General features: G+C 40.0%; 1 protein-coding gene across 1 annotated transcript in view; it reads left to right on the top strand.

Moving 5' to 3' along the window:
- The first annotated feature begins 761 nt into the window (after positions 1–761).
- tspan13a (tetraspanin 13a) overlaps positions 762–22,833 on the top strand; it is a 44,387-nt gene continuing 22,315 nt past the window's right edge. Inside the window, exons 1-2 of the mRNA XM_043689822.1 lie at positions 762–1,021; positions 12,487–12,654. Of these exons, the coding sequence (XP_043545757.1) occupies positions 959–1,021; positions 12,487–12,654 (231 nt within the window). The 5' untranslated portion in view covers positions 762–958. The remainder of the gene's footprint in view (positions 1,022–12,486; positions 12,655–22,833) is intronic.

The following is a 22,833-nucleotide window of genomic DNA, read 5'->3' as shown; positions in this document are numbered from 1 at the left end:
CTAAAAGAATGGATCTCCAGGAATACACTGATCCTAGGTGTCTTCCAAAGGAAATGAGAACATGATCAGGCAATGATCTTAGAATCGATCTCTAAGACTCAGGAATGGGGTCAATGAATTTAGTGGAGGGAATTTGTCATATTATGTAGACCATTTACAGACTAGGATGAAATAGTTGGGGAAGGTGTACCCAGGATTAATATCCACATTAGACCGCATTATCAGTTATGTTAGATCCCATGGGACTAGGACCTGGTGGAGGAATATTCTAATGGGTTCCACATCAACTATGCCCCTATGCATAGTGTGAACGATTCATAAATGTTTGTCAGCTCACACTCGTAATGGTGCCCAGTCTTTGAGGGTCTAAGCCTTCCTTAAAACCTGCTCCTGATATTCATGCAAAAATAATAACCAATTCAGGCAATGGGCGGTAAATCAGCTTTCTGGCTGAAACATATTCTGATACGTGTGCAAATGTAAATAATATAAGCCGCTGCAGATGTCCAGTGGCTTTCCCGCCTGACATTGTCAGGTAAGTGCTGACATTTTCTTGACACTGCTGAGTGCCTGCCCTCAGGGGGTGTGGTCTCCTCCTCTTCCCTTGTCCTCTCTCTCTCTCTCTGTCTGTCTCAGTCTCTCCCTCTGACTGGCAGCAGGTGGGAGGTTCAGGCCGAACCCAAGCATCAGCTGATTGCAGGCGGCAGCGCTTGCGCATTGAGCGGAGTTGCTGCTTTCTCTCTCTCTCTGTGTGTGTGTGTGTCTGAGATCCTGCATTCTGACAGTGCGAGCTGCCGGCTTTGCGGCATTTTCAAGCCAATAGTGCGGGGGTGGGGGGGGATTGCCTCGGCAAGAAAAACAAAGAATACACCGGGACAAGCGAGCAGCCCGGCGACTTGTCCCCCACCTCCGTCTCCTCCTCGGGGCTGATCAGCTGCTGGGGCTTCATCGTTTGAAGATGGTTTGCGGCGGTTTCACCTGTTCCAAGAACTCGCTGTGTGTCCTGAACCTGCTGTACATTGTGAGTAACCGGGGCACTGTCAGACAGAGACATATGGCAGCGTTCTCGCTGGGTTTCGAGCGAAACGAGTGAGAATACCATTTCTCTCCTGAAGTTTAATTCTTTCTCTGCACCTTTCAATGACACATTGAAGCGCCGATTTCCTTCCGGCCGCTTTTGTGTGTCCTACAGGGGATAGATATTGTTTAGGTGATCGTGCTTTCACTCGCCTGGGCGCCGTCAGTCTTTCAGTACCCAGTCTACTGGACGATTTATATATATTTTTTTACTTTGTTGTCCATGTGGCTTTCGAAAAATATGTGCATTATTTCCCTCCCCTCAGCAGTGAAGGTACAGGATGTGTTACATGCACTTACAGGTTCCTGGTAGTGGTTTTGCATGAACAGTCAAATATTAAGGAAGCTATGAGTTTGGGCGTGTACACGTATCATTCAGCACTGGCTGGTTGTGTACCAGCAACATTAAGCTCATTTTGTTTCAAGTGTGCTGAGGAAAAGATGAACATGTTAGGGTGCAATTCATTTCACACAGCTGTCAAGATGTTATTCTTAGAGAACAGAGGTAGCGCCATATCTCTCGCCATCAATTTATGAATTTTATGAATAATGCGATGGAAAATTGTATCTCCCTGATTTTGCAGCACATCCTCAATGATCTGAGTGACCTACATTTTATTTTTCCCTCGTCCAAAACATTCAGCCAAATGTCACCATGGTTCAGGCATAGCATGTAAAGCTCATTATAATCTTGAAATTTCTATATGAAATCTGGTATATTGTCATAATCGTATACGGAAAGAAATTAGTTTTGTTTCTCTCTGCAAGCACGGTCATTACATGCCTTGGTTTCAGTAGGTGATATTCATACCAGAGTTAATTATTTAGAGAGAACAGAATTTCCAGTTGCTCACTAAGAAGCCCTTTGCTCGGTATATAGCTTTATTTCTTCACCTAGGTTTGAACTTTTGCAAAAAAAAATTAATTTGTAATTAATGTCAGTTGGCAATCATTTTCTTTCACGTCATTAGAAGCATGCTAAACTACAATGTTAATCTATAGCGTACTGAAAATTGTGTAAGAAAATTGTTCAGGCTGCATATTTAGCTGTTTATGTGAATATCTAAAATGACTTCTAAAGTAAAAGATTAACATCTGAATTGATGTTTACATAATTTTTCTTCAGGAAAGGGATGTTCTTCTGTTAATTGTGCAATTCACGCAAAGGCTTGGGTTACTGTAATTCTGAAAAAAATATAGGAAATTGGGCTTTGGAAAGTACATAACCTCTTGACTTCCTCCTTGTCGACAGCTTGCTTACAGATTTCTGTTTTGTTTCCCCTCTGTCATTGAGTAAAATCCCCACACCTGAAAGCAACTGGTTTTAAAGTTGTCATAGAGACAGTGCACACAGCTATTCCGTGGGAAAAAAATGATGATTGAAAAATGGGAGCATGCCAACGATTATTGAATTTTTGAAATGACAAAATTAAATCAATTAACTGATTTGCAGCCAAATTTATACAAACATGGTACGACATGTTTAGGGTGTAGATGGCAATTCTGATAAAGATACAAACTTAATAGTCTTAAAAAGCAAGATACAGGGCCTTTCAGGTTAGACAGAAGTGAACATTTGAAGCAAATTCAAAAGGGAGAGACAGTAACCATGAGAGTTTGTAATAAATTCATTGTGAGTCATCTCAGTGAATTATTATGGCTAGTTCAGAGCATCAGTGAACAGTCGTGCATTAGCGCTGGAGACCAGTACAAAAAGGAACAGTGTTGTCATGGCAGAAGGACAAATAATGAAGGAAGCTGAGTAATTAGAGGCACTGAGTATATTGACATTGGTAAAACAATCAAGGCTGGTAAATGCCCCAGATAATTACCCTCCAACAGATTTCAAACATTATCCAAAATGATGAGAAAACCAGAGAGGGCAATCTGGGCAAAGAAATTTTAATATGTCTCAAATTCAAGTCGAAGGTAATTGCTGCTCAGGAAAATGAGTAGAGCACTATATTGTAAGTACAATATATATGGAATGATTTGTCAACCTTGAGCTACAACAGTAAATACTGAGGAAAGATTAGTTCCTACTGAAAGGGACAGATAGGAACTGATTAGCAATTATTCATGTGAAGTTAAATGACATGGGGAGAAATAAAGTAGTGGCATATAACACCACACATGAGGAATAGTTCACAACACTGGGCAATACAAACATTTTGTGGCTGGCATAATTCCATGTTCAGGAAATAAGAAAAGTTCACAGGAAAAATTGAGGTGAGTGAGGCTTGGAAGGATATGAGCACAATCGTTTGTTTTCAAGAATACCTCAGTTATCCTCGAATAAGGAGGACATACTTTATATATATATATATATATATATATATATATAGAGAGAGAGAGAGATAAGTAAAGTACAAAAGATAAACTGTAATGGAAGCACTGATGTTTAAATAATCAGTCTTATAAACAGGAGAATATTAAATACAAAGTACTTTGGATGGTGGAAATCTGAACTAGAACGTACTGGAAAAGCTCAGTAGGTCTAACAGCATGTGTGGAAAGAGGAACAGAGTTTGTTTCAAATCAAAAGACAAGTCTGCAATTAAAAAAATCATTGAAGCTAAGCATAAGTTTTTTTTAAACTTAAAAAAATTCTCTTCCATAATAGTGAAAGGGTCATCAGAAAACAGGCTTGATAATGAGGCTGAGCTCGAAATACACTAAGTGAAGCATGGAACCTTTTGTAACATGCTGCATTTTGAGTTCCTGAAGGAACATAAGCATCATTTACAGGAGTATAAACTGATACAAAACAACTATACAATAGCTCTGCTATAATCTGCATTTCTGTGAAATATTTGTTTCACTGCAATACACTTGTTGATGTGGACAATCTTCGAGGTGTTGTGATGTATTTACTGCGGAAGTGGTGTTGGAAGGTACATGTGAAGTTGTTTGCCAAAAAATATAAGTACATTAGGAAGATTGTGAATAAATAAGTTATAAGCACTAAAAGAAAAGAAAAAGACATGTTCAAGGTTAAAAGTAGCATTCTGGGCGTTGTTTTACTGTATGAAGTATATCATTTCCTTAACAATGACTTCCAGCATGGGTCACTGAGTTAGGCCTCTAGACTGAGAATTCTTGCTGATGTTTTATTTTCCTGCTCAGTCAGGTGGTGGTGCATGTGATACAAGTCACGTGCACATTCGACCTGATTTCTGTTTCTCTCAACACCTAAAGGGTTGTGCTTATTTCAAAAAAATCATCTTGCAGCCCAGTGTTTATCTTGTAACTAATTATATTTTACCACAATATGCTAAACACCAAGGCTTTGCAATTTAATATATCTTAATGTTTTAATGAATAATGATGCAGGGCAGTTTTAGCAGTCAAAATATAGAGCTTATATAATTGGAGTGAGACATTTTAAGGCAACAAAGAAATTGTATTTCATAATTTGAATACAATGTAATTAGTTCATTGTAAGGATTAGCATAGGAATATGTTTTAAGATTATACTGTAAATTATTGACTACAGATTATAGACACATTTACAAGCTATAATGATTGCTTTCATAATTTAGAAAAAGTGACAAAGAAGTTATATTGTTTCTATTTTTCTCAATCAACCTGTTCAGAGATATTATTACACATTGCTGGAGCAGGTGGGACTTGAACCTTAGCCGGAGACGAGGGACACTATCACTGTGCCAGAGAGCCCCTTATTATTTTCATTTTTTTAACCTAGTTTTCCAATCAACCTGTTGAGAGATGTTACTACATATCTCTGGACAAGTGGGACTTGAACCTGGGATACTACTGCTGCACCACGGAGCCCCTTCTTCTTATCTCCACAAATGTTTGCGTTGCGATAAGGAATAAGTGTATGTCATTTAAAAAAAAATCCTTAGAGGTCTTGAAATGTTCCTAATTCCAAGGCAGCTTACTTTGGGTGCCTTTTTAATGATACAATTGCCAGGTTTAGATGGCTATAAATGAGGAATGAAGTGAGGCATGTCATGTTAATAATGATTTAATAATCAGTTTCTGACAAATGACTGACTATGTCCCAGGTAGAGTTACAACATTGCGTACATTTAGCATAATGAGTTCTTAAAGGTGAACTTCCTTAAAGGTTAACGTATGCATACAAAAGGTTGCGAACATCATTTCTGCTTATGTAGTGCTGATATTGTGTGAGGTAGATTTTTGTACAGTTTGTGGAGGGATTCTGGCTCATTGACTAAAACAATGAAAAGCTTGCAATGATATTGTGCTTTTTTTTTTCTGACATCTCTAAGTCCTTTACAGCTGATGTAGTATTTTTGAGAGGTTGGTTACTGCCATAATGTAGGAAACATGGCAGTTAGTTTACCCTCAGTTATCTGACAGACAGTAATGTGATAATATCAAGATCATCTTATTAGTATGATGGTGATTGAAAGATAACATTGGGTTGATCACCAGGGAAAACTCTCCTGCTCTTCCTCACAAATGTGTTACGAGATTTTGAGTCCACCTGAGCAGTTAAGTGGGACCTCAGTGTAAGAAGCCTCCTGTGAAGATGCCTCTTAGGCTTTATAAAGCTGTACTCGAGTATCAGCTTTGATTTTGGTGCTCACACACTGGAGTGAAACTTGAAATTTCAGTTTTGCAATTGAGACAAGTGATTCACAGATTGACATTTTTAAAAATCTTAGTTGTGGATCAATTATTTTTGATGGAGGAGCAAATGACATTGTGGAATACAATGCTTAGCAGCAAAAGACCCTCTGCCAATATAATCAATAGTAAATTCAACCATAATTTGAAACCTCGTCCTGAAAAACACATTGCTGTGCTCATGTTCACAATGAGCTATAAAATGTACAGTGTATTCATGGTTTAAAGTAAGATTTCTTTATTGCTTAAGTTGTCCCCACCAACTGCTACAGTCAACAACTGTATCCTAAAAGGTGGTTCTGTTAGAAAGTCGTGGCTAACCAGAGAAAGAAATCAAACTGTATGGAATCATAGAGATGTACAGCATGGAAACAGACCCTTCAGTCCAACCCGTCCATGCCGACCAGATATCCCAATCCAATCTAGTCCCACCTGCCAGTGCCTGGCCCATATCCCTCCAAACTCTTCCTATTCATATCCCCATCCAAATGCCTCTTTAATGTTGCAACTGTTCCAGCCACCACCACTTTCTCTCTGGCAGCTCATTCCATACACGTACCGTCCTCTGTAGGTCTCTTTCCCCTCCCACCCTAAACCTATGCCCTCTAGTTCTGGACTCCCCATCCTCAGGGAAAAGACTTTGCCTATTTACCCTATCCATGCCCCTTATGATTTTGTAAACCTCTATAAGGTCACCCCTCAGCCTCTGACGCTCCAGGGAAAACAGCCCCAGTCTGTTCAGCCTCTGCCTATAGTCAAATCAACCCTGGCAACATCCGTTTGCAGTAATCAAAAGGCTGTGTGGTAATTTCAGCTACATTATTGAAAACTCAGCTTATTCATGATAAGCCAGTTCTATGCACATTTACTGCATATATTTTATACAGCAACAGTGCAGTTGGAATGCATTCTGGAGCACAAAACACATTGCGCACTCAATGTGTCTCATGGTGTGGTGCTCAGTAGTGGGACCTGGAAACCTGAAGCACAGTACACTCACTCAGTATGGCAAAAATAATAGCTTCATTTGAATGAATGTACATCAACTTTAAAAAATATGTTTCAAGTACAAAATGTGCTGAGTTGTAAACATGTTTGCAGTAGGATACATTGGAAAATAAAAATTGAAAGAGGAAATTACTTCTACTTTTCATTTATCCCTGGTTTACTCCTCTGTCCTGAAGGCAGTGACTCATCTCAAACATGATTCGTGCGTGAACATTAGTGATAAGTCTCAGCAAGCTACTAACCAATGTCCAGGTGTGCAGCTTCTGCAAGAATTGCTGGATGGCGATGTAAAGTGAGAAATTTGGCAATGTTTCATCTCCCAACTTAACAACAATTTCTTTTATTTATTAGATTAGATTAGATTAGATTACATTACAGTGTGGAAACAGGCCCTTCGGCCCAACAAGTCCACACCGACCCACCGAAGCGCAACCCACCCATACCCCTACATTTACCCCTTATCTAACACTACAGGAAATTTAGCATGGCCAATTCACCTGACCTGCACATCTTTGGATTGTGGGAGGAAACCGGAGCACCCGGAGGAAACCCACGCAGACACTGGGAGAACGTGCAAACTCCACACAGTCAGTCGCCTGAGGCGGGAATTGAACCCGGGTCTCTGGCGCTGCGAGGCAGCAGTGCTAACCACTGTGCCACCGTGCCGCCCAAATGAAATGCCCAAGTTGCTTCACAGGAGATATCTCCAAAGATTGTGGAGTAGGAAGACACAAATTGATTTAAATAAAAGGATGAGAATTTGAATCAGGATGTTGCTTGACTAGGAACCAATGTGGATCAGTGTACATGGGACTAATAGGGAATAGGACTCGCTAAGAGTTCAGACATGGGCAACTGAGTTCTAGATGACTACAAGTTCGCAAAGTAGAAAGTTGGAAGCCTGCCATGTACAAGTTGGAGTAGTCAAGTCTGGAGGTAAGCACGATTTGGATGATGGTTTCAACAGTGGTTGAGCTGTGCTGGGTGAAGCTGACCAATGTTATGGAGATGGAAATGGACAGTCTTAGGGACTGGAATAAAGTGAAGTTGTAGGTTTATTTCAGGATCAAATATGACACCAAGATTGTAAAGATACTGTCTTATCTCAACCTGTTGTCAGGGAGAACAATAGAGTTGGTAGTTGGGGACTAGAATTTGGAGCACGACTGAAAACAATGGTTTTACTCTTCACACTATTTATTTGGAGGAGATTTCTGCTCAACCATATTGGATATCAGAGAAGCTGTCTGATAATTTTGCAATAGTGGAGCGGTTGAGAAAGGCAGTGATGAGCTGGTTGTTATTAGCATGCGTTTGGAAACTAGTTGTCTGGCTATGGATCATATCAGTAAGATATGGGGTAAATGTGGGTGACACCAGAGGTAACATTTCAGGAAGAGGGAGAGAAATCATTTCAAATAATTATTTGACTACAATTGTGCAGCTAGATTAGAAAGAACTTCAGACCTTTCAGGCCCATTGTTCTTTGTTTACTCTTGTCCTGACTGGGAGTGGCCCATTTGGTACAGACTTGAGACTTCAAGTAAGCATGGTTTGGTTGCACACTAGAAGCAAGGAACTAATTTGAAAGAGTACTGGTGAGGTCAATGTGGGAAAAGGTAGGCAGAAGATCCTGTTTGGAGAATGCCAGGAAATTGGAATTGTGTTAAAGAATAGGACAGTGAGGGTCATAGTCTGTTGGTTATTACCTGAGCCATGTGCAAATTAGCACAGAGATAAATTGATTAGGAGCATGCCTGAAGGAATGTGAGAAGTAGTGGTTCCATTTCAGTGAACACAAGCAACAATACTGGAAGATGAAGGATCTGTACTTTTGGGATATATTAACTTGACAGAGTTGGGACTAAGGTCCTAATGGTAAATTTTCATGTAGGCAGTCACAAGGACTTTAGGAAGTAGAGGGAAGGCCTCTGATGAAAAGTTAATATAGATAATTGTTCTAAAGCAAACAGAGCAGTGGGAGATGGAGTGTAGGGATAATGAGCAAGGAATAGCAGGAATTCATTAGTGTTGCCTGCAAGGATCTTTGGGGCCCCAGTTATTCATTGTATTCATCAAGGACTTAGATGATTACAATGAAACACTCATATTCAGATTTGCCACTGACATAATAGCCATCATTATAAACAATATAGATCAAATAATTTCTGTAGAAATGTTGGTAGATTGTGTGACTGCATTTCAGTGTTGACAAATCCAGATTAGACCTAAAAAAGAATAGAATGGGATTTTAAATAATGAAAAGATAAATACACAGGCCCAAAGAGATCTGGTGATTCCTGGTACATGGATCATGAAGTGTTTCTGGCTGGGGTAGCATTTAATGCCCACCTCTAACTGCCTTCAATGTTCAGCTTTTCTGCTACTCTCTCATGTTTCTCCCCCAGTTAGGTTTTTGTCTTTCCCACAGCAGTGTACTCTCTCTAAGCAGCAATGAATGGTATTTTTTATGACTATGATGATGCTTCTTTGCTCTGTTCTCTTCATCTATTTTGAATGCTGTGCATTTTTGACAGTACTCTCCCATCATCTAGTTTCTTGGAGGTGTTCTTGGTTACTTTCACTCCTATTTATTTGGTTATTATCAGTGCATCTTCAGAAAAGGCTTCTTTAATTATCCCTGTGCAATCACCTCTCTGTCCACAAGCATCCTTCTATTCCTCCTCATCTACAGGTAACACGCCTAGTTGAAATTGCATGATTTAAGCTTCAGTTTTGAAAGGTGAAATTGTTTGGACAAGTCTACTAATTGATGGAAGCATCCTGTTTGCACATAATTAAAAATGGTCAGATTCACTACACATTTGGCACGACTGCACTGAATCCAGTCATGGGCAGGAATGGTGAAATACAGTTTAACCGATAATTAAGCAATGGAATGTGCTGTAAATTAAGTCAATTATTTTTAAAATTAAATTCCAATCTAACCACCTGGGCTTATTTAGACTAGCCTATAAAGGCACATAGAAAAGCATGGCTGCTTCTAAATCTATTGAACACAGAGTACAGTGTCATACCTTTGTCATGGGGAATGAGAAGGTGTGATGTGAACAGTTGACTATACATTTCTATCAGCCACAGTTGAGGTTTAATATGTAGACACTAACTGCTAAGAAAAATAAATAGACAATTTAAAGACAATTTTGTTATGATAGTGTTCTGAACTTTTATCAAATAGAGCACAGTCTTTTCATCATATTGGAACAGAGGCAAAAGTTTAAAATTAACAGATTAAATAAGATTAAAAACAATTATTTGGTAAGCGTGGGAAAAATTGATTAGTATGTGCCAGAAAAGGGCATAAAGGAAAGTTTGCATTGAAAGACCATATGCAAAATGGGAACAAGTGTTTAAAGGTGTATTAAATATTCCTTATGGTCAGGTAGAAAAGAAATATGGATAAGTCTGAGGAACATTTAATAGTTGAGAATAATATGTACAAAAGCATAAAGACAGAGCAAAACCTACTTTTAAACAATTGCCTTTAGCATGAAAATACATTCTGCAGCATTTCAAGGAGCAAAATGAAAGAAAGGGACATCAAACCAATGAAAAAGCTATTGGAAATATTCTGAGGCCTTATCAAAAGCGTGGATGGTGAGGAATGTCATGAAAGCAAGTATTAGTAGTTTGAGACAAATTCCAGAGGGTGAATGCAAAACAGTCGAAGACACTGCTGTCACAAGTGCAGCAAAGAGTGACTGTGAATTTTGTTATGATCGTAGATGAGACTGGTAACTTCTTTTTGGATTTCTTTTTCTAAAAGAATATGCTAATATGTTGAATTTATCGACCTTTTTTTCCCCTTTAAATATAGTGTAATGAATTTTACCAAAACAGTGTAAAACAGTAATTATATATTATAATTCTTGGCAAGTTACTATATAGTACTAAGCCCTACATTGTTATTTGAGCCCTCAGTCTGTGGATAAATTATAACATCATGTTGCTTGGTACTTTTGTACTTCATCTCCCCTAGCAAACAAGCTAACAATGACCTCTTTTTATCGTGTCAAAGCAAGATTGCTGTAAATAGTCTTAGTAATGCTTTGAGGGAAACAATGATTATTTCTGCAACAGTGGGAATGGGGATTTTTTTTTCTCTCTGTTAAAACCTTCCACTAAAATTCTGCTTTGATATTAAGTTTCTTTATCCATGTTATTTCTAAATAATGACTCCTCATTCGAGAATTTGAAATATTTATTTGCCATTCATTCCATTAGAAGCAATGATACTGATCCATTCCTGAAATGTTTGGATTAGTTGGTAGCAAGTAAGGCTATGTATCAGTTATAATGCATTATTAAAAGTCATAATCATGTATGCACATTTAATATTCATATACATGTGAAGTTGATTAAATGAATAGGAACGAGGTTGTATCTTGAATTTCAACATTAGCCTTGGAATTAAGTTTTCCCTGATTTCTTGCACAGTTTGAAAGAAGCGTAATTTAAACCATAATTTAAGAAGACCCTGTAAGGAATTGGAAATGGTTATTGTAATTCAGAACAGTCAGTCCATATTTTTAAAGCCAGCTTCTGTTTGATAAATCAACATTGAAGAAATTGCCATTTGGATAGTATTGAGAATGTGCACTACAATGTGTGTGTATAATCTGAAAAATCATAAAATGTCTTGTTAGAAAAGTCAAGTGTGTGATATAAGAAAAAGTGTAGCTTGATAGATACAAACTGAGTTGATATGAAGGAAACAGTTGAAGTGAATTGTGTTGCTTGGATTGAAGGAGGTTTGGACAGGTCTTAAATTGGATCCTCCTTTGCTGTTAACGTATAGAATATTACCATCAGCAACTTAAGATTGTATGCTATGAAAGTAAAACATTTGTGCACAAGTTAGTAGAATGTTCTTGAAATATGGAAGTCAATGTAAATACGTTTGAGGGAATGCATAATGGAAAGAAAAGCTGCAAACATGATTTGTATACTTAATGAAAAATACTAAAAGGTGTGGATGAACAGATTGATGGGTTCAAATACATAATTCTCTGAAATTGCAAATGCTAATAGAGCCTGCAGATGCAAATAAAGGCCATTATAATTTAAATCTTCTAAATTTAAATATACAAGAGTAAAGGAAGTAAAGGTGATTATATACAAGTTATTGGTTAATGTGCAGTGCACTGTGTAGGACATGATATTAAAATGATTAAGACTATTCCATATCGAATTTCCAAAAGGGAAATTAGTTGGGAATGAGACTTTCGATACAGTATTATTTCCATTGGAACAGATTAAGACAAGATTTAAAACAGACCTTTAGACATTTTTGAGAAGCTTTAATAGTGACTAGGAAAACAACGTTTTCTCCTGTTGGTAGTTGGGCAAAATACTGATAGGAAGGGGAGGGAATAGAGTGTCATTAGAAACCAGAGAATGCTTTGCCCTGCAAATAGGTTGAAGCCAAAATAGTTGCATTATTTGAGGGGACATTTGGAATAATATTTGAATCCAAATTTAATGTTGGGAAGTGAGATTAGTATTGGATTGATCCAACATAGGTATAATGGGTTGTAAAAAATCTCCTTTATTATTAACGTATAGATAGACTTTTTAATCAATCTGTGTTACAACACACCTTGGAGCAGATGAAACGTAACCTGGGCATTCTGACCCAGAGGTGGGATGCTACCACTGAAGTACAAGAGCCTCCACTGTTAATTTATAACCATATAACTTTAGCTTAATGCGATAAAAGTTTCTCTCTGTAATTCTGAAATTATGCATTTATTTTTACAGCTGGTGAGCCTATTGCTGATTGGAATTGCAGCATGGGGCAAAACCTTTGGACTTGTTACAAGCTTCTCTGTTGTCGCAGGAGTGATTGGAGTTGGAATCTTTCTTTTCTTCATCGCTTTGATTGGATTATTGGGAGCCATTAAGCATCACCAAGTCTTACTATTTTTCGTATCCTTTAACAGAAAATAATTATTTAATATTTACTCTGATATTTAGATTTGATTCAAAAATGATTGAAAGAAATATTTATTAAGTAGAATATAAATAGAAATGAACACCTTAAAATGCATCATTCAATTTGTGTAATGATTATGTGCAAAAAATGATTGTGAAAGCATGAGCTAACAGGACTTAATGTTGATATGTTGGGTCATTGAATGGTGTGTGGAGTTAGATACTTTTTTTTATCTTTGGTACCTATGTTCAAGTATATAACTGAGGTCAATAGGTTGAACATTTTCTGGATGTAGGATTATTTCATATATTAAGTTTGTAAAGATTTAATCCTGCTCCTAACTGGGACCCACAGTTCAGAAGTTCACCTGACTGGCATTCTTTCTTCGAGTTTTGTGGGTCTTGATGATCACATGGCCTGACATCAGGGAAACAAGAAGCTGCCAGTCTAGAATGAGCATTTAAAGAGAGAGGTGCTAGATACTTTGCCAAAATACTGTATTGATAACTTTTTATGTACAGAGTTTTATTTAGAACATTTGAAGGGGGAGTGTTCTGGTGCAAAGGAATTGAAGAGCCTTACTTGGAGTAAGCAATTTCTTGGTGTGTGTGCAATAGCCTTAACCCAGAGATATTCCACATTAGCTTAATATGCAGGTAGTAATATTCGTTTAAAGCAGATGATAAAGCATTCTTTTCCTATAAACCACAGAGTTATCTATTTGATAATCCACAGGCCACAGAACATCACAGCAGAACGTCCCCAGATTGGTACCACAGGCTTAGCCATCTGCAGCTGCTTTATCACTGACCTTCCATCCATCATAAGGTCAGAAGTGGGAATGTTTGCCAATCATTGTACAACATGTTCAGAACCATTTGCTATTCAACAGAAATTGAAGCAGCCCATGTACATATGCAGTATGACCTGACAACCTTCAGGCTTGGGCTGATAAACGGCAAGTAACATTCGTGGTACGCAAGGCAATGTCCGTCTGCACCAAGAGAGAACCTAACCATCACCCCTTGATGTTACCACCACTGAACTCCCATTATCAACATCCTGAGATTGACATTGTCTAGAAATGGAAGTAAATCCAAAGATTTCCCACATGCTGCAATTACAATCAGCAATAGGCATGCCGTATAAATACAAGGTCAGGTCAAATATTATGAATTTTGCAGTGACCACCTCACTTCCTGAGTTCACAAAGCTTGTGATTCATCTACAAGACACAAATCAGGAACATGATGGAATAATCTGCACTCACTAGAGATTGGTCTTGAATATTTCTGGGATGTGTTATCTGCGCATACACAGCTTATGAATCTGCCTGCTCCTTAATTGTAAGTAAGGCTTTCAACTTCTTAAAAACCTTTATTTACATGTTTTAAATGAATTCCTCTAAATAAAAAGTTATTAAGTGCAGCTCTATAACTTTCTGTCCAAAGCATCTTTTGTCACATGTTAGATTTGTAGGAGAAAGTGAGGACTGCAGATGCTGGAGATTAGAGTCGAGAGTGTGGAATGCTGGATGCTGGAAAAGCACAGCAAGTCAGGCAGCATCCGAAGAGCAGGGGAATCGACATTTCGGGCAAGAGTCCTTCATCAGGAATGAGGCTTGTGAGCCGAGGGGGTGGAGAGATATTTGGGAGGGAGCAAGGTAGCTGAGAGTTTGACAGGTAGATGGAGGTGGGGATAATGGTGATAGGATGGTGGAGTGGGTAGGTGGGAAGGAAGATTGACAGATTGACTGTCTTGTCAGGACCATGTCCTACATCAACCCACCCTCCCCTCCCGGCACCTTCCCCTGCCAACGTAGGAATTGCAAAACCTATGCCCCCACCTCAGTCCAAGGTCCAAGGACCGAAAGGAGCCTTCCACATCCATGAGAGTTTTACCTCCACTTCCGCACATGTCATTTATTGTATCAATTGCTCCCAATGCGGTTACCCATACATTGGGGAGACAGGATGCCTACTTGTAGAGCCCTTCAGAGAATATCTCCGGGACACCCGCAACAACCAACCCCACTGCCTTTTGGCCGAACACTTAAACTCCCACTCTCACTCCACCAAGGACATGCAGGTCCTGGGCTGCCTCAATTGCAACATCCTAACCACCCGATGTCTGGAGGAAGAACGCCTCGTCTTCCGCCTCCAACCACATGGTATCAATGTGGATTTCACCAGTTTCCTAATTACCATGTTGTAGACCAACCAATATGCTCTTTGCACTGATTGAGTGGAGAAGAACATTGACCTTCATATTTGACTGTGTATTCCTCCAGATATCTGAGACTTCACTCACCCGGATGGCAACTTTGGATCAGGCTAGAATGGTCTGGCATCCTGGCTGTCTCTGATCCTGAAGCATCTGTACCAGCTTGTCCACCAAGATATCCTGGTACTTGTCTCCTGGCACCAATTTTCCCTTGTCTGCCATATCTGGGACAAGTCTCCTGAATGGTGCAGGGCAGCTCTGGACTAACAATGCATGTCCGGGAGCACAATGACCTCTTAAAGATAGTGCTGGTGCCTGGGATGCGAGTCTATTCCGGGATAACATGGTAGTGACAAATCTGTTCTGGATATGTGAGTAGTAGAATGAGGCTCAGATGAAAAGGATGCCATCAGAGGTGGGGCAGGTAATTAATGAATTTGTTTAAAATGTAGCAAGAGAACCTGCTGGACCTCAGACAATCCTCCACGATAATTTATAAAACAGATAATTTGGCAAAAAATGATAAGATTCAGCCCCATTTGACAATGTCAAGATAAAAACAATCCTGGATTTCATATCAATAAAACTGAATTGCAGACAGCTATAGACTCATGGTAGAATTTCACCTCTGTATAAGCAAAATATATTTGACTGTTTTTTGAATACGGGTCACAGTCTAGCTATTCAGGTTTTACAAGATAGTCATAAATACCTGTAATCTGAATCAGGTTCCCAGGGATAAATTCTAAGAAGAGCATTTCATGAGAGTGACTTCGATTTCCAGGTGCATTCCTTACTGCCTCCCTATGTCTGTAAAACAGAATTCTAAGTTCAGAGAGGATTGCTGTTCTTCTATTAGCATAGAGGCAAGATAACATTTTTTTTAAAAGTCAGGTTTCCTAGTAACCAAGGCCACAAACCCCATCTCATCTCTGAAATCTTAGCTTTACTGTTTTCACCAAAGTCAATTGATTTTTTTCAGATAAACAGAGGGTGTCTGAAAATACACACTAAACAGTTGATCTCACTACTTTCTGTTAATCCCAGAAAGCTTTGAAACCATTCTATATTTTCCCATCTTTCCAAATAGTCCTTAAATAACAATACATCTTCCCAACAGCTACGTTATCCATAGTTGCTAGTTTCCCTTTGGGTAAACTTGCATGTGCCAGTTCTTATCCAACAGACATAGACTGACCATTTTGTAGTTGAATTCTATTGTGAATCCAGCAGTATTTCACTGTCCACATAAAATATTTTGGATTAATTTGAAATATTTGAAGGCTGTAGCTTGCGAGGTATCTTCAGAGCCTTGATATGCAGGCAAACCTTTGTCATGCACTCAGGGTAACAAATATAAATATGATTTGGAGGAGCCAGTGTTGGACTGGGGTGGACAAAGTTAAAAATCACATATCACCAGGTAGGTGTCACTGATGAACCACCTGATGAAGAAGCAGCACTCCAAAAGCTTGTGCTACCAAATAAACCTGTTGGATTATAACCTGGTGTTGTAATTTTAAACATAAATATGTTTGACTTATTTTTATAAATGGAATTATCTGTACATCCATATTGTTTTCTCCTTTTCAATAGGAACACTGCATGGCCCATTTTATGCTTAAATGATCGAGCCAATTGATTGAGAAAAGATGGACATGCAATGTAATATTTACAATAAAGTGATAATCGGTCATTGGAGGGAATCTAAATACTGCAATTTCTATGAAACTAATATCATTTTGAATTTAACATTTGATTTACTTGCATCTCTCAGTACTGCAGAAATTGAGCTGGTCTGGCTTAACTCTTTCAAAACAGATTGTCAATTTCACAGAATTCAACTTTGGCATATATTGTGCATATTCCCCAGCAGTATTTGATTTTAAATAATTGATTAAAAATTAATTGGCTACCCTACACAATAAATGACGTATGCCCAGAAGCATAATACTGTAGTTGCTGGAGGGATGAAATGTTTGTACAGTAAATGCTTTGGTTATGACTGATTCCCCTCCTACATTTCCATCTAAAATGGAACATGGAATTAAATTACTTATCTCTTTCAAACTACTCAAGTGTAATTAATGTAAAGAAAATCCTACCAAGCCAAAACTAGACACGCAAACTCACTTATGCTGCAAGTCCTTCCAGTATGGATTTTGTGGCAAGCTATTGAGGTCATGCTGCTGTTTTGCAACGTGTACACCCTGTGTCAGTAAATAAAATATGAGGTTATATTAGTTCCAACGGTGGGAATGCTTTGATTAGACTTCCTATGTTCTCACTAGACTCACTCTTGAAACGTAGAAAATAGGAGCAAATGTAGGCCATTCAGCCCATCAAGTCTCTTTCACCGTTCAATATAATCAAGGCTCATCCTCTATCTCAGTGCTGGGGAGGTAGTGGCATGGTGGTACTGTCCTTGGGCTAGTAACCCCGGATTGGAATTCCACCATTAAAGAGAACCTTGAATTCTGTAAAAGTCCGGAAGTAAAGGCTGGCCTAATGGTGACCAAGTAACAATTGCCAATTATCAAACAAATTATCTGGTTCACCAATGTCCTTTAGCGAAGGAAATATGTGATCTCTACCAGGTCTGACCTGTATGTAACTCCAGACCCACAGTAATGTGGTTGACTTTAACTGTCTCCTGAAATGGCCCAGCAAGGGCAATTAGGAATAGGCAACTAATGCTGGTCCAGACAGCAACACCCACATCCCAGTACTAAACAGAACAAAAAAATTCATGCTACCTCCACTGTCACTTTAGTATCAAGAAATCTACCTCTTAAATATATTCAGTTACTTGGCCTTCTGTGGGAGAGCATTTTACAGGTTCACCATTTTCTGAGTGAAGAAATTTAACTTTATTCCCACCTGAAATGGCCTATCCCATACACAAAGACCATAACCCCTCACACTATATTCCTCCTCCCACCATGGAAAACTTCATTCCTTTATCTTGTCTCTCCAAACCTGTCAGAATTTTGTTTCAGTGAGAGTCCCTTTTATCTTTCTAAACTCAAGTGAATACAGAAGTTGCCCCAGTATTACCTGAAATGAAATCCTGCCATTTAAAAATCAGTTTGGGAATTCTTTACTGCACTTCCTGTATGGCGTGGATATCCTCTGTTGGGTAGAGAGACCAAAACTGCATGCACAGTTTAATGTGTGGTCTCACCAAGGCTATGCACAGCTGCAATTAGACATCTTTGCAAAAGGGTTTGAATACATTAATGAAGTCTAATGTACCATTTGCTTCTCAAACTGTTCACTGCAACTGCTTGTTGCAGTGTTGAAAAGAATCAAAATATCCCAATCTATTATCATTTAAATAATAATCTGCCACTTTGTTTTTCTTATAACTTTGCATTGAGAGTCATAGAGATGTACAGCACAGAAACAGACCCTTCGGTCCAACTCGTCCATGCCGACCAGATATCCCAACCCAATCTAGTCCCACCTGCCAGTACCTGGCCCATATCCCTCCAAACCCTTCCTATTCATATACCCATCCAGATGCCTCTTAAATAATGCAATTGTATCAGCCTCCACCACTTCCTCTGACAGTCCATTCCACACACGCATCACCCTCTGTGTGAAAAAGTTGCCTCTTAGTTATCTTTTATATCTTTCCCCTTTCATCCTCAATGTATGCCCTCGAGTTCTCGACTCCCCCACCCCAGAGGAAAAACCTTGTCTGTTTACCCTCATGATTTTACAAATCTCTGTAAGGTCACCCCTCAGCCTCCGACACTCCGGGGAAAACAGCCCCAGCCTGTTCAGCCTCTCCCTATAGCTCAAATCCCCCAAACCTGGCAACATCCTTGTAAATCCTTTCTGAATACTTTCAACATCTTTCCGATAGGAAGGAGACCAGAATTGTGCACAATATTTCAAAAACTGCCTAACCAATTCCCTGTACAGCCGCAACATGACCTCCCAACTCCTGTACTCGATACTCTGACTAATAAAGGAAAGCATACCAAACGCCACCTTCACTATCCTATCTACCTGCAACTCTACTTTCAAGGAGCTATGAACCTGCACTCCAAGGTCTCTTTGTTCAGCAATACTCCCAGGACCTTACCACTAAGTGTATAAGTCCTGCTAAGATTTGCTTTCCCAAAATGCAGCACCTGACATTTACCTTAATTAAACTCCATCTGACACTCCACAGCCCACTGGCCCATCTGATCAAGATCCTGTTGTAAAATCTAAGTAATCTTCCTCGCTGTCCACTACACCACCAATTTTAGATTAGATTAGATTACTTACAGTGTGGAAACAGGCCCTTCGGCCCAACAAGTCCACACCGACCCGCCGAAGCGCAACCCACCCATTCCCCTACATTTACCCCTTTACCTAACACTACGGGCAATTTAGCGTGGCCAATTCACCTGACCAGCACATCTTTGGACTGTGGGAGGAAACCGGAGCACCCGGAGGAAACCCACGCAGACACTGGGAGAACGTGCAAACTCCACACAGTCAGTCGCCTGAGTCGGGAATTGAACCCGGATCTCTGGCGCTGTGAGGCAGCAGTGCTAACCACTGTGCCCACCGTGCCGCCCACCAGTGTCATCTGCAAACTTACTAACTATACCTCTTATGCTCACATCCAAATCATTTATATAAATGATGAAAAGTAGTGGACCCAGCACCGATCCTTGTTGCACTCCACTGGTCACAGGCCTCCAGTCTGAAAAACGACCCTCCACCACCACCCTCTGTCTTCTACCTTTGAGCCAGTTCTGTATCCAAATGGCTAGTTCTTCCTGTATTCCATGAGATCTAACCTTGTTAACCAGTCTGCCATGGGGAATCGTGTCGAACGCCTGACTGAAATCCATATAGATCCTCTTTGAATTTTTTGAAAAAGTAACAATCAAATTTGTGAGGCATGATTTCCCACGCATAAAGCCCCATTGACTATCCCTAATCAGTCCTTGCCTTTCCAAATGCATCCCTCAGGATTCCCTCCAACAACTTGCCTACCACTGATGTCAGAATCCACTGGTCTATAGTTCCCTGGCTTGTTCTTACCACCTTTCTTAAACAGTGGCACCACGTTAGCCAACCTCCAGTCTTCCAGCACCTCACCTGTGACTATCGGTGATACAAATATCTCAGCAAGAGGCCCAGCAATCACTTCCCTAGCTTCCTACAGAGGTCTAGGGTACACCTGATCAGGTCCTGGGGATTTATCCACTTTTATGCATTTCAAGACATCCAGCACTTCTCCTCTGTAATATGGACGTTTTGCAAGATGTCACCATCTATTTTCCCGCATTCTGTATCTTCCATGTCCTTCTCCACAGTAAACACTGATCCAAAATACTCGTTTAATATCTCTGCCATTTCCTGCGGCTCCACACAAAGGTCGCCTTACTGATCTTTGAGGGAGCTGGAAATGTGTTGCTGGAAAAGCGCAGCAGGTCAGACAGCATCCAGGGAACAGGAGAATCGACGTTTTGGGCATAAGCCCTTCTTCAGGAAGGGCTTATGCCCGAAACGTCGATTCTCCTGTTCCCTGGATGCTGTCTGACCTGCTGCGCTTTTCCAGCAACACATTTCCAGCTCTGATCTCCAGCATCTGCAGACCTCACTTTCTCCTCCCTGATCTTTGAGGGATCCTATTCTCTCCCTAATTGCTCTTTTGTCCTTAATGTACTCCTTAACTGTATTTGCCAAAGCTATCTCATGTCTCCTTTTGGCCCTCCTAAAATCCCTCTTAAATATACTCCTACTGCCTTTATACTCTTCTAAGGATTCATTTCATCTATCCTGTCTATACCTGACATATGCTTCCTTCTTTTTCTTCACCAAGTCCTCAATTTCTGTAGTCATCCAGCATTCCCTATACCTACCAGCCTTTCCTTTCACCCTGACAGGAATATACTGTCTCTGGACTCTCGTTATCTCATTTCTGAAGGCTTCCTATTTTCCAGCCATCTCTTTACCTGTGAACATCTGCCCCCAAACAGCTTTTGAAGGTTCTTTCCTAATATCATCAAAATTGGCCTTTCTCCAATTTAGAACTTCAACTTTTAGATCTGATCTATCCTTTTCCATCACTATTTGTAAACTACTAGAATTATGGTCGCTGGCCCCAAAGTGCTCCCCCACTGACACCTCAGTCACCTGCCCTACCTTATTTCCTGACAGTAGGTCAAGTTTTGCACCTTCTCTAGTAGGCATATCCACATACTAAATCAGAAAATTTTCTTTTATGTGCTTAACAAATTCCTTTCCATCTAAATCCTTAACACAATGGCAGTCCCAGTCTATGTTTGGAGAGTTAAAATCCCCGACCATAACTACCCTATTAATCTATGCTCTGAGTTCATCTGCCTTCCCTGTTAGGCCTCTTGCCTTTAAGTAAATGCAGTTTAATTTATCAGTCCTACTTTGTTCTCTGCTTTGAACCTTGCCTGCCCTGACTGTTTGTTTGACTGGCTTCTTTTCTCAACTGTACCAGTCTCAGCTTGATCTCTTTCCTCACTACCTCCCTGGGTCCCATCGCCGCCAACCTCCTGCTTCCCTCTCCCCAAACCCCCCAGTCCCCCCTCAGTAGTTTAAATCCTCGAGCAGCTCTAGCAAATCTCTCTGCTCGCATATTTGTTTCCTTCCAATTTAGGTGCAATCCGTCCTCCTTGTTCAGATCACTTGTACCCCAGAAGAGATGTCAATGATCCAAAAATGTGAATCCTTCTTCCATATATCAGCTCCTCAGTCATGTACTCATCTGTTTTATCCTCCTATTCTGCGCCTCACTAGCTCATGCACCGGGAATAAGCCAGATATTCCTACTCTCAAGAACTTCCTTTTTAAATGATTGCCTAATTTTTTCTCTCTTCTCTTTTCAGAATTTCATCCTTTTCCCTTCCCATTTGTTCCAATGTGGACAATGACCTCTTGCTGGCCCCTCTCCCCCCTTGAGAATATTCTGCACCCTCTGTGAGACATCCTTGATCCTGGAACTAGGGAGGCAACGGGCCATTCTGATTTTTTGCTGCTGGCCACAGAAACGTCTGTCTGTGCCTCGGACTAGAGATTACCCTAACACAATCGATCTATTGGGACGACATACCCTTCATTGCATTAGAGCCGGTCTCAATGCCAGAAATTTGCTATATTCCCCTGAGAATCCATAACCCCCTACATTTTTCAAAGCAGCACACTTGTTTGAAATGGGGATAGTCACAGAAGATTCCTGCACATCCTGCCTACTTCTCCTACCTTTCCTGGAATTAACCCATCTATGTCACTGTGCCTGCGACTTTTTTCCCTTCCTATAACTGCCTTCCATCACACCCCCTTGCTCTTCTGAATTTCTCATTGCCTCTAATTGTCGCTCCAACCGATGCATTCGATCTGATAGGATTTGCAACCAACAGCTTTTATTGCAGATATAATCCTAAGTAACACGTAAACTCTCCCTAAACCCTCACATTCGACAAGAAGAGCATATCACTCTACTAAGGGCCATTTTTGCAGTCTTCCAATTTTCTAGCCTGCAGACCCAGAAAATAGCACCATCCTATTACTCTACAAAACCCTGCTCCAGGCTAACATAATACGTATGGCTTATATTTTTAAGTTTAATCAAGAGACATAGCTCAATAAAACATACAATCAAGAAAGAACCCACTCTACTCAATACTACAGATTTATAGCAAGGCCACACTTAAAACCATCCACCTATCTGTCTCTGTACTGTGACCTCTCCCCAACAGGTTCCTCCAAGATCAGTTGTGAATTTCACTTTGTTAACTTTCCCAGACACACTTCGATGTCTAACAATACGTGAATTCAAACAGCAAAGGCAGTAACTGCGCAGGTTCACTGCTGTGTCAGTTAGCAATGTGGGTTTCTTTCCCCCTCTCCCCGCCTCTCTCCCCGCCTCTCTCCCCGCCTCTCCCCCCCCCTCTCACCCCCTCTCA

This window comes from Chiloscyllium plagiosum, chromosome 5 (genome assembly GCF_004010195.1).
Source record: "Chiloscyllium plagiosum isolate BGI_BamShark_2017 chromosome 5, ASM401019v2, whole genome shotgun sequence".
NCBI classification, from domain to species: Eukaryota; Metazoa; Chordata; class Chondrichthyes; order Orectolobiformes; family Hemiscylliidae; genus Chiloscyllium; species Chiloscyllium plagiosum.
This window is presented reverse-complemented; position numbering and strand designations above follow the sequence as displayed.